This window comes from Clavelina lepadiformis, chromosome 2 (assembly GCF_947623445.1).
Source record: "Clavelina lepadiformis chromosome 2, kaClaLepa1.1, whole genome shotgun sequence".
Taxonomy (NCBI): Eukaryota; Metazoa; Chordata; class Ascidiacea; order Aplousobranchia; family Clavelinidae; genus Clavelina; species Clavelina lepadiformis.
In genome coordinates this window covers 24118607-24135445 of record NC_135241.1, presented here as the reverse complement: position 1 = coordinate 24135445, position 16839 = coordinate 24118607, and the positions used below count along the sequence as shown (strand labels likewise).

The 16839-nt window shown below is 37.0% G+C and overlaps 3 protein-coding genes across 3 annotated transcripts; all 3 read left to right on the top strand.

The window, feature by feature from the left end:
* The first annotated feature begins 2660 nt into the window (after nucleotides 1-2660).
* LOC143446041 (uncharacterized) lies at nucleotides 2661-5126 on the top strand. The gene is made up of 8 exons (XM_076945489.1): nucleotides 2661-2914; nucleotides 3075-3184; nucleotides 3294-3382; nucleotides 3494-3627; nucleotides 3803-3998; nucleotides 4305-4441; nucleotides 4577-4750; nucleotides 4899-5126. The coding sequence occupies exons 1-8, from the start codon at nucleotides 2836-2838 to the stop codon at nucleotides 4901-4903; spliced, it is 924 nt and encodes a 307-aa protein (XP_076801604.1). The 5' UTR covers nucleotides 2661-2835; the 3' UTR covers nucleotides 4904-5126.
* Nucleotides 5127-5921: 795 nt separating this feature from the next.
* LOC143445985 (uncharacterized) lies at nucleotides 5922-9717 on the top strand. The gene is made up of 8 exons (XM_076945413.1): nucleotides 5922-7161; nucleotides 7376-7485; nucleotides 7643-7731; nucleotides 7867-8000; nucleotides 8227-8422; nucleotides 8711-8847; nucleotides 8983-9168; nucleotides 9255-9717. Exons 1-7 carry the CDS (start codon nucleotides 7095-7097, stop codon nucleotides 9162-9164), a joined length of 915 nt encoding a protein of 304 aa, XP_076801528.1. The 5' UTR covers nucleotides 5922-7094; the 3' UTR covers nucleotides 9165-9168; nucleotides 9255-9717.
* A 1632-nt stretch (nucleotides 9718-11349) lies between these two features.
* Nucleotides 11350-16761, top strand: LOC143447267 (short transient receptor potential channel 4-like). The gene is made up of 12 exons (XM_076947285.1): nucleotides 11350-11782; nucleotides 11987-12235; nucleotides 12408-12561; nucleotides 12920-13127; nucleotides 13230-13439; nucleotides 13687-13800; nucleotides 13995-14138; nucleotides 14497-14685; nucleotides 14800-14947; nucleotides 15029-15142; nucleotides 15283-15451; nucleotides 15749-16761. The coding sequence occupies exons 1-12, from the start codon at nucleotides 11548-11550 to the stop codon at nucleotides 16671-16673; spliced, it is 2859 nt and encodes a 952-aa protein (XP_076803400.1). The 5' UTR covers nucleotides 11350-11547; the 3' UTR covers nucleotides 16674-16761.
* Nucleotides 16762-16839: the final 78 nt, after the last annotated feature.

Here is a 16839-nt window from a genome sequence, read left to right as displayed (position 1 = left end):
TTTAGTTGTTATAAAATGTCCAAATCACAAAGACCCTAAACAACTCTACTGTGGATCATTTAAAATGAGCACGCAAAGAGAAGTAAAACCGGGAACTGGTTGGAATGCGCTGGAAGGCAAAAAGCGTCGACGCCGAGTTAAAACGACTTTGCTGATAAAACATTTCGTCCCTGACAATCATAAAATGGAAATATTTAATTCGATTTAAAATTCTAAGTCACTTTAAAACCCGACCCTGAAATTTTAACACAAACTGTACCCAGTTAAAATCATGTTTGGAGTTAAGCATTATATGACTAACGCATAAGTACGCATATTTAACGGTTTTGAAAACGGAAAACTTTTATTTGAAACGAAGATATTACTTTTGAAAAGCGTGGATCAAAAAGTTGTGAAAATTGTAAATATTTTTATGTTTTGGGGTAATTTGCTACAAGGTTATCAATGACGATTCAAAGTGTACGAAAACTGAATTTAAGTATTTGTAGAAACGCGCAATCTCCATCTATTGACATCTATGACATCAGCAGTATTTGTATCAGGCTACTTTGAACAAACAAACAAACGCTGGTCAAACACTTTGCATGTTTTGAACTTTCTTTTAACTTAATCAAAGCAACGGACGCATAGGTCGGTGAATGAGCAATATTGAACGATGTAGGACAAAATACTTGACAGTTGGTGGAGCATGAAACAACATAATATGAGCAGCTTATTTATCTTTTTAAGGACTGGGCTACCAGTAAACCAATAGATGCATAGAAACGGATCTATTATCTTTCAAAAACTACAACTCACAATATAATAGACGCCGAAACAACCACATTTTAACAGAAGATCCCAAAATATTAAATTTTTGCAAACAACTTTTCCGTTCAAAATATATAATCAAGTAACTTTGTTCTGTGTTAATCATCCAATCGTGAACATTTTATATGTCCTCACTTGTCTTCACAATTTGAGCAGCGGTTTATCGTTTGCAACGTTGTTACATTTTCGTCTTTATCGTCGCTAAGGCAGAACAACATCTTCTAAAACTGTTTTTCTTGATAGAGGTAATCTGTTGGCGACTCCATTCTAAAGTTGATAAAACTTATTGTCGTGACATCATCTTATCTGACCTGACGGGATTTCAGATCGAAGCTTATTTGCACTTGCGCCCTTGTAATTGTTCTTCACACCTTGCCCACCTCGCACTATTATCTCCGCTTAAACGCAGGTGGTTAGCATTTTTTCTCTTTGTCGCCATGAAAGTCCGAAATCGCACTATAAATTATTCTGTAGCTCACACAGTTGCTTCACATTCAAGTAGAAGGCAAGCAGCTTAGCAACGCACAAGACAAGGAAAGTTATTTAAGTTGAGCATAATCGTAGCTAGTGAGTAAAAGATTCGACAAAGTAAATAATAAGTATGGTTGAAAATTTGTCCTGTATTTGAAGTAATGAGACTCATTTCATGTAAAGTTAAAATAACTTTTCAAATTTTAGATTTATTGATTCATGTAAAGTATTTTGTTCCTCAGTGATTCAGTTAGTTTCGTTCAAACTTAAACTAAATTTCCAAATTTAAATGAAAATATTTCAGATTCTGGGAAATGACACATTATTTCATGGAGTTGCTCAATCATTAAATACATTGTGCAGTATATATTTTGGTTTGGTGACACTTAATCACGCGACAATTAATCACGCGACGCTTAATCACCGACACATAATCACTAGGACATTTAATCACGCGACATTTAATCACGCGACACATAATCACTAGGACATTTAATCACGCGACACATAATCACTAGGACATTTAATCACGCGACATTTAATCACACATTTACAATATTTTTTTACATTTACAATTTACAGCAATGTTATGCATGGGAAATGTAAGCAACTGCACGAAGATAGACTAAAATCTCGCTTGACAGACAAAGGGCAACTGTGTTTTGCACGCGCAGTTTCAGTGCCTTGTACTGCATTGGAATAGAAGGTTGAGTACCAGCAATTCCTTGCAGAAACGTTGCACGTTGCATTTGAATGTCTTTTTCAATTCCCCGTATGAAAGTCCACATTGTCGGGTGGCTAAGTACGAGATTGTCTGTAGGCTAGACTAGTCGTTATAGATACAAAGAGATGTGGCGGTCGTGATAGTAAATTGTAATAATTCATTCATTGGCATTGTTCCAGAGTTCCAAAACCGACGCTCTGACACAGTTTCAAGTAGCATTGTATTTTACGGTGTAACGTTTTGATGGTACTTTGGTCAAGAGCTTCGGTGACAATACAGTAGAATAATGTTAGATATTACATAGGTTATACTTTCGGACAATATAACAATTAGACTTTATGAAGCTGGTGTTGATTTAAAGAAACATTATAGAGAAAGCCGGCGCAACGGAGTCAAAACAATTGTCGGGAGTTCTAAAAGAAAGACCAAGGAAGCCTTTGGCAGTCGCATCCAAGTGATTATGTGTCGCGTGATTAAATGTCGCGTGATTACGTATCCAAGTCGCGTGATTAAATGTCCTAGTGATTATGTGTCGCGTGATTAAATGTCCTAGTGATTATGTGTCGCGTGATTAAATGTCCTAGTGATTATGTGTCGGTGATTAAATGTCGCGTGATTAAGTGTCGCGTGATTAAGTGTCGGTACACCGCACGAATCAATGTACAAACCAGAAATGATTCTCATTTTTGCAACAAAAAAATGATACAAGCGAGGTACAAGAATCTTGCAGGCAGCTAAATTGCAGAAAGCTCTTAGTTGGTAGAATTTTTGTTTCTAGCTTTGGTTTCGTAACTCGTTGTACAAAGTATAGGAAATATACAGTCTGTAATATGCAGACAGCAATGAACAAGCGGATTTCATTTTTCATTCTCACTTTGCACATCTTCTGTCTTTTCAATGATAGTCAAGGTTGGCGATAAATTCGACCTTTTCGTGTTTAGTAACATACAAGCAGATAGCACTCCAAAATATCCTATAAGAATGTGGTAGCAGACGGTCTCCTACATGAGATAATTTCATTCATTTCTGCAATAGTTTTGCGTCTCTAACACAAGGTTTCTGTTATCAGGCTGCAACATTTGGCTCGGTGACCGCAAAAGACGCAAACGAACAAGCGCCGAAGAGATTCAGGCAACTGAAGCCCTTCGAGAATATTTTGCGGCATGTTTGAATGACAAGGTAATAGAGGCTCTTGAACAAAACAATCTTTTAAAGATATTTAGTTTCTCCGTTACACCAGTGAGCAGTAGGCAAGTATAAAAATCACTCAAATTACATCTTTTTCCAGGCTGTACTTACATCGGATTGGGAGTCTGTTGTTGATTATTCGGTTCTTGAAACCAACTGGTACAGAGACACAGAAGATTTCACTTGTTTGTAAGAAATTTGTTACTGCATCAAGTTCAGTCGAGATCGTTTCCAAAGTTGTTCAACGTTGTGAATTTCTTAGTCGGTACAGTTCAACATGATAAGTTACTTCTGTTTCAGAGGAAACGCCACTGCAGGTTGTTGGAAGAACGAGTTGGACGTTTATGTGCAATCGGGAAATTCTTCTGAGGACGTTCTTCAAGCAGGAAAATATTGCATCGATCAATACGAAGCAGATTTCTCTCAAGGAATTTGTAAGTAGAAGCAGGCATTCAACGATTGGCCACTAAATACATTAATCTCAGTGTTAAGAACTTTAATTCAAAAAATATGAACTATCCGAGAATGTTGCAAACCTGTTTGGGTTTTGTAACTTCAATATATAAACTTACAGTTGTTAGCTAAAAGATTTGTTTTTGCTGAATACAGTTGAATACCAGCCAAGTAAAAAGAAACGGGAGGTACTTCCAAAATCTTCCAACAGTGCACAACAATCATCTGAAGTTTATAATAACTTGAAGGAAGGCTATATTTCCTGCTTGGATAGTTCTGTAGAAACATCCTCACTTCCATCATTTGATTATCGGTTTCTATCAGATGTAGTGGACAAGCATCTGCAATACTCGTGAGTGTAAATGTGATATTTTACTTGCATACAAAGATGTTTTATAAAAATATATAAATTTCAAGTTTGATGTTAATGGTTATACTCGGTACACGAGTAAACTATACATATAGTTTGCCCATTTGTGAGATGGTGTCTCTTGCGTGGAGTCAAAGTTTCTGGTTAAGAACATTAATTTCATTGAACATAATTTCTTCTCTTCGCTCGAAATTCCTGTCTATAACATAGTCATAAATGATCGATGCAACAATGCCCATCGATTTTACCTGATAAACCTGAGCTGATGAAACTTTTTTTATTGCACAGGTGCGACATCCAGCGGACACTGTCGTCAACAGATCGGATGAGTTCAGTCTGGCCGTTCAGGTTTGCGGCATTGACCAGAATCGATTCTCCATTAAGGGAAGCACTGTACAGATGCGGAAAAGATTTCTTTCCACCAGGTAGAAAATGGAAGTTCCAAATGCCAGATAAAAAGTGACTGCCTTGGATTCGGAAATTTGTTGAAACGTTCAATTCAAATTCTATTGATAAAACCAAAAGCTGGCATTTTCTGAGTTAAACAATTTTTTTTTCAGAACCATTTTGGGCTGGTACTGGAAATTGGGGTGTTTGTTCCGCTTCTTGCGGAGGCGGAACGCAAACGAGAGAGCGGACTTGTAGAGACGGAGCAGATCCGCGCAGTTTATCCGACGACTGCATTGGTGAGAGCTTGGAGACAAGAAATTGCAACGTTGAACCGTGCGCTCAAGGTCATATTTTAATGGAAACAATCTAGAAGTAGAATTAATTGTTTTATGTTAATTTGAAAATCATTATGTTTTTTTTCAATTAATATTTTATTTTATCAAATTCATTTTCATTTTTCAAATTTGACATGCGGCGTATTTTTTACGACAGGTTGATGTGACAGCAGCCACATAAAAGTGAAGAAAATTTTGCAAATTAACCAAGAGTCTTTTAGTTAGTATTTTTCTCGGAGCATAAATCGTTATGCAGACAAATGCTCAAATACAAGATTATTTTATGAACAATCTCTTTTTTCTGTGCTATAAATCTTTTAACCAAATGTAATTTTTTGTCCTGTGAGTGAAATGAACAAATAAACAGCTTATTTTTTCCCCATTATCAACGTTAAAGCTGCAACACATGGGTAAAACTACTCTTTTCCACTGATTAATGAAAATCTCAGTCGGATTTTCTGAGCGGGTAAAGCAAACACTGATGCAGAAAAACAGATTTTAATCAATTAATTTTGAATATTGAAATATACTGTGCAAGCATCAAACATTTACTTTTAATAAGAAGCCTTCGGTGACGTACTGTGCATGACATTGGTAAAACAAAGAAAGCTTCACAAGTAAAAGATTTTTGTACGTGCTAGGATAGGTCGAAAGCAAGAAGTTACAAATGAACTTGACAGCATGAGGTAACACCGTAAATCACCGCTTTCATATTTCGCACATGCAGCATACACACGTACAGCATACGCGCACGTAATTCACAAAGATTTCATTCGCGCTTGCGCTACAACACATGGAGGTATCTGCGTAAACATGACTGTAGGATACTATAAGGTGCTTTCGTCATCATTGTTTTATGCTTTGTTGGAATTGCAAGACTGTGCAAATGTATGATTTATGCATGATGTACATAGGTGTGTGAATTGCAACTGTTGCAAGCATACGTGATGTAAAAGCTAACGACTTGTCAAATCATTATGTGAATCATCAGCTCAGATGATCTAAAGTAGTGAACAACGTATACAGTCGATGATCCTTGTGAAATAATTCCCGTTCATATTTGGAGACAACTATGCAAGCTAAAAATATTCGGTTTACTCATATCTACTATGAATCAAAACAAGCTTACATAAAGCACAGTGCTTGGTAAGTGGCGCAAGATAAATGAGTGCAGGCATTGAGACCAAACCACAACAGATTTTTGGTAGAAAATAAAGACGAACGGCTGCGTTTAAACGAAAAACTTGCCCTTTTCTAATAAGTAATTAAGCAGTACAGAGTTTACGTGGAAGACTGGTAAAACGGATTTAAGATTGAAAAAATAAACTTATTCACGATTTTCAGGGTATTTGGGTCATATCCCCAAATATATTTGTTCAGAAATTTCCGCGAATGAAAGAACTAATCCGGTTATTTATATTTTGTTGCGATTGATACTCGGCACCTACATAATACCCAAAACAGCAAAGAAACGAAAAAATGCACAAGATAAGCTCGTTTTGCGCGCGGTATAACCCCAACAGAACTGTAGAATGGAAGCAACAAGAATTGGCAGCGGAAAATTTTGTAAATACGTAAAAAAGTTTTATCACCTTAAAGGACTGTACATTTCCAACTGTGGCTCAGAAACCAAAGTGGATTTGACATTTTTCAATGCTGTTTTTTTACACAAAATTAAAAGCTCCGCCTATTTGATTGCGGTTTTACAGTCGCAAAATATTACTTTGTTTGTTCAACCTTCGGCGGAACGTAAAGTGGGAGAAACATAAGAAATTTGAAAACTTGATGAGGAAATTAACAAAGTACCATTTCGTATCATAACTAGGGTCATAATGACGTCATTAGTAGTAAGGATACATCTTTAACGGTTACGCAGCGGTTACAAACTTGCACCACCAGGAAATGGTATGGCGTTAGTTTATGTGCAAAGTAAGAAACTTTTATCGCTCAGAGCGCTCGTCAGCCATAGTAACCAAATGTACCAGGATATGAAATGTGGTAATTGTGTGCTTGAAGTCATTCGAACAAAATGAAAATTTTTATGCATTGAAATATTTTATACGCGATTAAAAGCGTAAGATTTCAGGCTGAGTGAACTTTTTAAAATCGGGCTGTACACTACCCCTCTTGGTATCGCTTGTTGAGATCATTGTTGGAATCTCTAGAAACATATTCCCTGTCATAACTTGGCTGAATGCCAGTAAGACGACAACTTTTAATAAGTGGAAAGTTTATCAGTAAACCATCAGTAAAATTGTGAGAGTCAGAAAACGCGAAAATAGTAGGTAGAATTATTATTTTTCCTAGATTACCTTTTCCTAATTAGTTGCCCAAATCTGATCTGAACAGAATCATGAACCGGAGGTTTTCAATCTTCATTCTCACTTTGCACATCTTCTGTCTTTTCAATGAAAGCCGAGGTTGGTGATATGCACGTTTTTTGTGAATAATTGCAAAGCACTTTACAGTTAATATGAATATCACGTCAAGTCAGTCATGTGTAATATAAATGCAAACGCTTGTTGAGAATAGAAAGAACAAGCTAGTAGCATTGTGTTTCGGGGACAATTCCGTTTGTTTCTTTTCATCACTTCATCTTTGCTCGCATCTTTAACACAAGGTTTCTGTTATCAGGCTGCAACATTTGGCTCGGTGACCGCAAAAGACGCAAACGAACAAGCGCCGAAGAGATTCAGGCAACTGTGGCACTTCGAGAATATTTTGCGGCATGTTTGAATGACAAGGTACTTGAGGTTTTGCGACTATTGAGCAAAACGACCTAAGAATACTCATAGTTTCTCCAGTATACCAGTAAGCAGTAGGCAAAACTGGTAGCACACATAGTCAAACAGCGAATATAGTCACTCTTAACATTAAAAGTCACACAAATTGCTGTTCCAGGCTGAACTTACATCGGATTGGGAGTCTGTTGTTGATTATTCGGTTCTTGAGACCAACTGGTACAAAGACACTGAAGATTTCACTTGTTTGTAAGAAATTTGTTACTACGGTTACATGTTAAAGGCTATTTGCATGAAGTTTCAGCAAGATAAAATGCCAATGTTTTTCAAGTTTTGCATTTCTTACTCGATACTGTTCAACATCATAAGTTGTTTCTGTTTCAGAGGAGACGCCACTGCAGGTTGTTGGAAGAACGAGTTGGAGGTTTATGTGCAATCGGGAAGTTCGTCTGAGGACGTTCTTCAAGCAGGAAAAGATTGCATCGACCAATACGAAGCAGATTTCTCTCAAGGAATTTGTAAGTAGAAGCAGGCATTCAACGATGGACACTTAATACATTAATCTCGGTGTAATGTAGTGTACATAACATATTAATCTCAGTGTTAACGATGGGCCCCGTTGCATTATTCTCAGAGTTAAGAACATATAAAATATCAGCAAATATTGCGTACCAATTAGTTATCTGCGGTTCTAATGTAGTGGTTTGTAGTAATTGACTAAAAGGTTTTGTTTTTGTCCAATAGTTGAATACCAGCCAAGCAAAAAGAAACGGGAGATACTTCCAAATTCTTCCGATAGTGCAAAACACTCGTCTGAAGCTCAACACTACTTGAGGGAAGGTTATATTTCCTGCTTGGATAGTTCTGTAGAAACATCCTCATTTCCATCATTCGATTATCGGTTTCTATCAGATGTAGTGGACAAGCATCTGCAATACTCGTGAGTGTAAATGTGACATTTTACTTCCATGATAAGATGTTTTATCAACATATATAAATTTCAAGTTTGATGTTATTGGTCATACTCGGTATACAGTTTGCCCATTTGTGAGATGGTGTCTTTTGCGTGCCATGGAGTCAATGTTTCTGGTTAAGAACGTTAATTTCAATAAACATAATTTCTTCTCTGCGCTCGAGATTCCTTTCCACAATATAAATGATGGATGCAACAATGCCCATCGATTTTACCTGATAAACCTGAGCTGATGAAACATGTTTTATTGCACAGATGCGACATCCAGCGTATACTGTCATCGACAGATCGGATGAGTTCAGTCTGGCCGTTCAGGTTTGTGGCATTGACCAGAATCGATTCTCCGTTAAGGGAAGCACTGTACAGATGTGGAAAAGATTTCTTTCCACCAGGTAGAAAATGGAAGTTCCAAATGCCAGATAAAAAGTTACTGCCTTGGATTCGGAAATTCGTTGAAACGTTCAATTCAAATTCTATTGATAAAACCAAAAGCTGGCATTTTCTGAGTTAAACATTTTTTTGTCCAGAACCATTTTGGGCGGGTACTGGAAAATGGGGTGATTGCTCCGCTTCTTGCGGAGCCGGAACTCAAACGAGAGAGCGGACTTGCAGAGACGGAGCAGACCCGCGCAATTTATCCGACGACTGCGTTGGTGAGAGCTTGGAGACAAGAAACTGCAACGTTGAACCGTGTAGAAATATTGAATAGAAAGGTAAGATGGTTTGAATAAAAAAAGATTTTGATGTAAAATGAACTGATTAAATGTAAAATCAAAAATCGTCTTTGTTTTAACAACAGGTGGTTAGTGGAATACATAATAATGATGACAACTTTGCTGAAGATGACCAAGAATCGATCAGTTTGTTTTTTTTGATTTACATCTTTATATAGAAATAAGTGTCTTTTAAATTTTAAGAATTTGTTTTGTTCCTTTGCATAGAGTTTATTAAAAAGATTCAAAGCAGTTGTACATTTCAGTCCTGTAGAAAAAGTGAAAAAATAAAAGAAACAACTTGATGTTTAACGATTTTCTTTAAATATTTCTTTAAATAATAAATCAGTCAACTTTCACTTCACATCTTTGTTTGCATCTTTCATAATCACGGCTGATGTTTAAGGTTATTTGATGAAAATAAGATTTGCAATATTCTGCTGTACAATATTATACAATAACAATACACTACTATACACAGTATATTTTGCGTATATATCTTACTCGTTGCCGTTAATAAAAGCCTACAGTTTGTAAAATGGCAGTTTATTTTTCTAAAAGCATTTGCTTCTCAAGTGATTTCTGTGAAATGATTTGTATTATTATGACGTCATACGTAAGGTCATCGGTTTGCACAGAGGTGAAACTTCAAAGCATGCCTTCTCACGAGCTCGATCTTGTTTTCATCACACACGCACCTACGCATGCACGCACACACTCACACAAACACACACAGGCCCACGCCGCACACAACGTCAATTAAATTATTATTCGAATATGACGTATCTTATCGCTATAATTTCTTTATTATTCAAATATCCAAATATCAAGCGCACGAAAGGATCTTCTGAAATTATTTGTTTATCGTTATATTGTCTAATGCTAATGTAAATATTTGACATTTCTCAAGACAAGAATATTGTAATTTGGCAATATCTCACAAATACTTTTGTAGTAAGTGCAATACGGGGGAGAAGAGTATTTTCAATAATTCAAAATTAGTTTTACGAAACAGTAAACAACAAACATGAATTGACATCATTCTAAAAACCTTAACAAAGATGGGACTCCTAATATTTCAACAGCCAAAACGAGTCAAATTCAGGGTAAGTATAAATTACAGTTGTGTTGGCATTTTTGTTGTTTAACGAACATCAGAGCCATAATATATTGGGACATCAGTGAATTAATAGCTATAGGATACTCTAGAGTCTAGATCGTATTTGGCTCATGACTCACTCATTGTTAGATTTAGAGAACTGATTCATATAATTTTACACGCTATAATGTCTTGAGTTCCCTAAAACCTTATACTCATATGCTCCTGTGCTTTTCAGAACTCAAAACTAGAGAACGTTCTGGGAACACTGGTAAAGTAAAGTAAATGATAATTAATTAATCATTGTGTCTAAAGCATTTCTGTCCGACAACCAGCAATTAAAAGAGGGCAAGCACCTGCTGCAGTAGAACATGTCGGGGAATGCTGGGTTTTGAAAGGGGAGTGTCGAAAAGGCGCAACCCTATGGAGTAAGTTGCCAAAAAGCTGGCAATTTCCTGATGTACAACAACTTTTACACTTTTGCAACATGTTCAATGTAAAACTTCATCGTGTACAATTTCATGATGTACCGTACGTATGTGACTTGCAAATACTGTGTACGTGTTGCTAAAGCTAACGGCTTCCCATATCATTGTGTGAATCAACAACTCAGGGAATTTACAAGTAAAATGGTGGGCAACGCAGGTAGTCGATGATTATTGCAAATAAGACTCGTGTTTATGTTTGGAGAAAACATTGTTTGGATTACTCACATCTACAGTACTACGACGCAAAACGTAGTTTAGTTAAATCATATTAATAGGTGTAAGTATTACCGAGCAAATGTATGCAGGCACTAAGTGAAAATGGCAAAGAATATTGATTTCTGGACAAACTTTACATTTTTTTAATTCAGAGCAGTAATATTGTTGAAGCACTGCTGATAGCGGGATGGTGTAAACGTAAAGTTATTTTTATTCTTTAAAATTATAACCCAAAACGTGAAAGGAAGGAAGAAAGCCAAGAGGAAAGAAATAGTAGCCAAGCTTTGAACGGAAAAGTCACCTGATGACGACGGTTATTACCAAAAACAAGTTTAATTTACAAAGTAATGTTTCTGTAGGTTAAATATCTTTCAAATTCAAAGCAATATATTGCAAAAGATAAATGAATAAATGGTGATGATAAATGACCTTTTAAAACTGCAGTGTTTATTAAAAGTTACACAAAATATGTTGGAAGCTTAAATGGGTGATGCCAGATAAAGTATTGGGAGTAGTTGAAAGTCTGTTGCTCATTTGAAAAAGGCCAAGATCGTTTCTTGAAACGAAAGCTCATAAATGATGTCGGACTTTTCAGCATCTAACACGGACACGTTCACAGCTGACTCGTTCGCCGTAATAGTCGAGTCGGCAAAACAAAACGTCACTTGCGGTAATAGAGATGACGTAATTCCACGAATTGCAGCGACAAGATCAAAAGAACCGACAGAAAGGAAAACATCAAACAATGAAACAGAAACTCCGGTCGTCGAAACAAGCGCGAGAGCTCTTAAACGATCACGACACCCAGGAGGTGGCGCTGTTTAACCATTATCCAGATATTTGATTTTTATTTCTCTACAAGATTACATGTAATAACCAGAACATGCGTTCATGTAAAACGTATATCTGTGTTTCCATACAAGAACATGCGCTACTCTTATTCACAGTCTGATATTTATATTTAATTATTAGATGAAAATTAACCAAAATTGTCTTTTATCAACTATTCTCGCAGCTTTCACAAGAAGTTATTCTCGTGTTTCGCCATCCTCTTCTTCTACGTCATTAAGCTCCGTGAGTGGTTTTGCTGACGACATAACGATAACGTCACTTCCTTCAGCAGAACAGCTGCATTATGACGAAGCAGTGACAGGAGACGAAAGAGAATATTTTTCAATGAAAACACTCTCGGAAATTGTCAGTGCCGACATTTTGCAGGAAGTGAAAAGAAAATTAACATCGATTGAAGGAGGAAATGTTAAAGGTGAAATACATACGTAACAATCGTATTTAACATCGTAAAGCATTTGTAAGAGTTCCGGTAAACGTGTTCTCGATCAAAATTACGCTTGTATAACGGAAAAAAAAATTTGTGAGTTACTAAATGAACCAAAACAGTTTCAGTTTCACATACAGCCGACACGTCTGCATTTCAGGACTTAAAAACAAAGTTCAACTGAGCCCTGCATTGGAATGGGAACAACGACGCCGAAAGAAGCAACAGAAAAACAAATTGTGTCAAGATTCGGTTGCAAAGTCCGAAATAAAAGCAGGTTGGAAAGTTCGCCGCGACCTTGCAAACTTAAAAAGGTGATAAAGACATCGTGTGCAGCTTACAAAATTATTTTTACTGTTTTTTACTGATTAAACTTTTGGTGAGAAGTTGTCAGGCTTTGTCACTGTTATCGCTGTTTACTTGTTGTCAGAGATTTCGAAATTTATCGCAGCTTTCACAAATATTGCTGTTGAAAATATTTCATTCTAACCTCGTATAAACAACATCGAAAATAAAAAAAACATTTAGCGTATTTTTAGGTCAATGGTCGTTGCAGACCATCTGTAGAAACGTTTTATGCACACGTTTGACGTTGGAGCAAACACGATGAAAATGGTGACAAGTCACTTTCCAGTAGTTACGGTATCATCATGCTGATCTTTTTATTTTAAGGTCAGGTTCTCGTTCCGTCAACTCTTATTATCTTGAAAAGGTGGCATCGGGCGATGTTCGCGACGTCAAAGCACTATTTTCGCTTTCCAAGATAGACAAAAGCATTAAATTTCAGCCAAACTCTCTCAATCAGCACGAAAAAACTGCCCTCAGAATCGCCATAGAAAATGAAGATGTTGAAATGTGCCAAGCATTGCTGGTTCATGAGGTGAGCGAAATTGTTGTGCCAAGTGCAACCTCGGTCGACATTTCTAACGACATGTATGGATAGAAATATTCATTTTGTTACATCCTTGGGGTTGCTTGTCAGGTAAAAGTTGGCGATTGTCTTTTGCACGCTATCAACCGCGATTTCTTAGCCGGAGTAGAAGTTATTCTGAAACATGAAAGCAGCGAAAAGGTCGAAGTTGACTGCGAAAATCCCAACTTCAATGTCGGTACTACGCCTATGATACTTGCAGCGATCAAAAACAACTACGACGCATTGAAAATGTTACACAGATATGGGCACAGATTAACGGTATTTTGCACGCTATTTGTGGGACTTTCTATAATTTGTGTTATACTGAAGGTCATATCTTATTATCACCAGGTGTGGAATAAAAAATTGTGTTTTGTGCTAGCTTTAATTATTGAACGCAGATAGGTGAGAGCAGACTCGAGATAGGTGTAACAACCAACAACCCATCGTGAAGTCAAGCAAGACACAAGATTAATTTCACATTTCCCACTATTTTTAGTAAAATTTGTTTCACAAACAATTTTAGGAATCCATTAGCTGGTGTGAAGGAATACACACGGCTTACTGGGAATCCGCCAATAAACGAAAAATGATGTGCAAAGCAAAAGCGAGCCCTGCCTACATTACTTTGATGTGCGAGGTATTTGGTTTCTAAACTTTTGTTGGAATGAACATATAACAAATTGTTTCAATAATATAACGAAAGACTAAGCTTAGAGGTTTCTTAACTAGCTCTGCGTTACCTTTTGATTTTACAACTTTCTTTTTTTTCGACAACGTTCTACTTCCAATTTTGAGCTATTAATAGCAATTATCAATTTATGTATTAATTAGGTAAATCACCAAAATCCGATGACGTTTTGCGTAAAACAGATTAAAACTTTACAAAAAAATGCTGATCGTGAAAAGGAAAACAGTGATTTCTACCACAAACTCGAAGCTCAAGTGGAGAAGTATATGTGCTCACTGCTCGACCAAGTAAGTCATAATTTGGTTTATTGATGATTTTAATCGCTGTGCTTGTAAAAGGTGGAATTAGCAAACTAATGAAAGGAGAAACTAACAAGCTGTTCCTATTGCACCTGAAAAAATTGTGCGTTCGAAGTTCTATTTCACAGTTTTTGTTAACCTAAAGTTAATGTTATAACATAGTCACCTAAACCTAATCCAAATCTTTCTCCCTTTCTCCTATCATCCTCTAACTTCAATTAAACCCTATACAACTTAAATCAGCTTCTTGCATGCTAATTCTCTTAACCACCTCAACCAACGGGCTGCTTGACCTACATTCGGTGAAATAGTCACTCTCGAACTACAAACACTTTTCTTTTCTTAGATACAATCGTCGAAAGAGCTCGCCACTTTGTTTGAGTACGATCACGTGTGTTTTGATGACGCTCGATCAGCAATTAAGGCACTTGCAAATGAGCCAACTTCGAGGAAAGTTGTGAGCGCTCGCTTGGAACTGCTAGAGCGCGCTAGCAAGCTACGTTTAGTAAATTTTGTAACTCATCCCCACTCGCAGGTAAATAAAGGATAACTTTGTAACATTTATCTTTGAGCATATTGCTGAAATACACTGCCAAATATTTCAAAATATGTCGTTTATATCAGACTACATTGTTTGTATGACTTTCAGCTTGCCTTGAGTTATATAAGATACAGATACTTCTCCGCACTTCGAGATGAAAATCTTTTCAAAAGAACTATCTTCGGAACGTTTATTGGTCTCCTATATCCTCTCCTTTCTCTCTTTTATCTTGTTGCTCCGAAATCGCGAATTGGAAGTTTGTATCTTTTTTTGTATCCACAAATTTAATTTGATTATCATGATGGTGTTCACAAGCTCATGTTTTTGGATATTTCAGTGCTTATCACATTGCCTACTGTGTTGTACGAGTGTCATCTTGTGTCCGATCTTACGTTCATCGGAATTTTAATCGGAAACATCGTCACTAAATCGACGTCAACAGAATATCTCGGTAAGTTTAGTTATCTGCTGATTGTTGCTTGGGACTGATCATAATTAGATCTATTTAATCACTTTCTTTAATTCTGATTGTTGAAGATTAAAACCATTTTATAACTTTTCCGAAATTGTGATAAAATTTTTCCTTTAAAGGTTCACCTCCTATTCTACTTGAATGGCTGGCACTGCTTTGGGTGCTCGGTAGATGGGTCCAAGAATGTCAGGAATGCTATAATCGTGGCTTCAAAAGCTACATCGGCGATATGTGGAATCACAACGATGTACTGCAGCTTTCTCTCTTCACGTCATGCATCGTTTTGAGGTAAGTTTTTAATAATAAAACAGTAACAGACGAGGACCAAGAGGGAAATATACTGATTGCCTTAAAGACTTTAATGTGACGATCACCGAAGTACTGTTATTGATTAAGGACAGAATCAACTTGTGAGTCACAGCACAGGCTCCTACGTCACAATAAGAATTCGCTTATTACGTATGATTAATATGTTTCACATAAGTCGTTACTGTTGAGAATAAAAACCACTAGAACGTATCAAAAAGAATAAATAGATATCTCATGTACGTTGTATTTACCTGAACCTTATGATGATTCCTGCAGGGTTGTGGATTACATGGAACATGGCAGAGGTGGTCATGTGCCAATAGAAGATAGAATAACGCGACCTCACTGGGGTACTACAGAACCTAGGCTTGTTTCTTCCGGACTCCTAGCGTGGGCATATATTTTTGTCTTTCTGAGAGTGTTGGGTTCGATTAAAATCCACCGAATTATTGGGCCTTTGCAAGTTTCTCTGTTCAGAATGACGGTCAATGTCATTCAATTTCTCTTCATATTCTGTCTGGTCATATTTGCATTCGGGCTTGGGCTCAGCGAGATGTTCTGGCACCACGGGACCGTGGAAGGAGCTGCAATGTTATGCAGCAGGAACACGACAACCGACGAAGGGTGTGGGACTATTCTATTTGGCGGATTGGGGAAAACACTTACCGACTTGTTCTGGGCGCTGTTCGGGTACATCGATCCGTACCAGCTGCTCTCAAGCAAAAGTCAAACTTTCACTCAAGTGACCGGAAGTGCACTTCTTGCTGTTTACCATTTGGTCGCCATCATCATCATGCTCAACATGCTTATCGCGATGATGTCAAAATCCTACGAAGTCACCAGCGAGAATGAGGAAGTGGAATGGAAATTTCACCGGACAACAACATGGATCCGCTTTTTCCGTCGCGAGTTTATTCGACCTCCGCCAATGAACCTAATCCCTAATCCGTGGTTGCTGTGGAAAATTTGCAAAAAGTGTTTTCGACTTAAACCTCTTTTCATCAATGGCAACAGCCAGGGTCGTGGCCTGGACGAAGTAGATGGCACAAGGCAACCACACCTCACCCAAGACAAAAGTTTAGTCAAAGAAAAACTTCAATCTGTGTTAAAGCGCCAGAAAACGTCTTTCGATTTAACTCGTTTCCTGATTCGTCGATACAAGTTCAAAGAATTATTGAACAATCGCTTGGTTGAAAATTAGTTTCAAACAATTTTGTAGTTAATTTTATTTTATTGTATTTCAGATATGTATGTGTACTACATTCAACAGGAATGAAAAACAAAATGTCTCTTTTCTGCGTTTTTTATTTAAAAGTATATTTGCAGACCGGGTAACTTTTTTAATGCTCTGTAAATATCGCTTTTTA

Bases quoted from the DNA above. Each gene is read 5' to 3' on its own strand.
- LOC143446041 (XM_076945489.1), top strand. From the start codon at position 2,836: ATGCAGACAGCAATGAACAAGCGGATTTCATTTTTCATTCTCACTTTG. The intron at 3,185-3,293 runs GTAATAGAGGCT...ATCTTTTTCCAG, and splicing joins CGGCATGTTTGAATGACAAG to GCTGTACTTACATCGGATTG. The intron at 4,442-4,576 runs GTAGAAAATGGA...TTTTTTTTTCAG, and splicing joins AAAAGATTTCTTTCCACCAG to AACCATTTTGGGCTGGTACT.
- LOC143445985 (XM_076945413.1), top strand. From the start codon at position 7,095: ATGAACCGGAGGTTTTCAATCTTCATTCTCACTTTGCACATCTTCTGT. The intron at 7,162-7,375 runs GTTGGTGATATG...TTCTGTTATCAG, and splicing joins TCTTTTCAATGAAAGCCGAG to GCTGCAACATTTGGCTCGGT. The intron at 8,423-8,710 runs GTGAGTGTAAAT...TTTATTGCACAG, and splicing joins GACAAGCATCTGCAATACTC to ATGCGACATCCAGCGTATAC.
- LOC143447267 (XM_076947285.1), top strand. From the start codon at position 11,548: ATGATGTCGGACTTTTCAGCATCTAACACGGACACGTTCACAGCTGAC. The intron at 11,783-11,986 runs GTGGCGCTGTTT...CTATTCTCGCAG, and splicing joins ACGATCACGACACCCAGGAG to CTTTCACAAGAAGTTATTCT. The intron at 14,948-15,028 runs GTTTGTATCTTT...TGGATATTTCAG, and splicing joins TCCGAAATCGCGAATTGGAA to TGCTTATCACATTGCCTACT.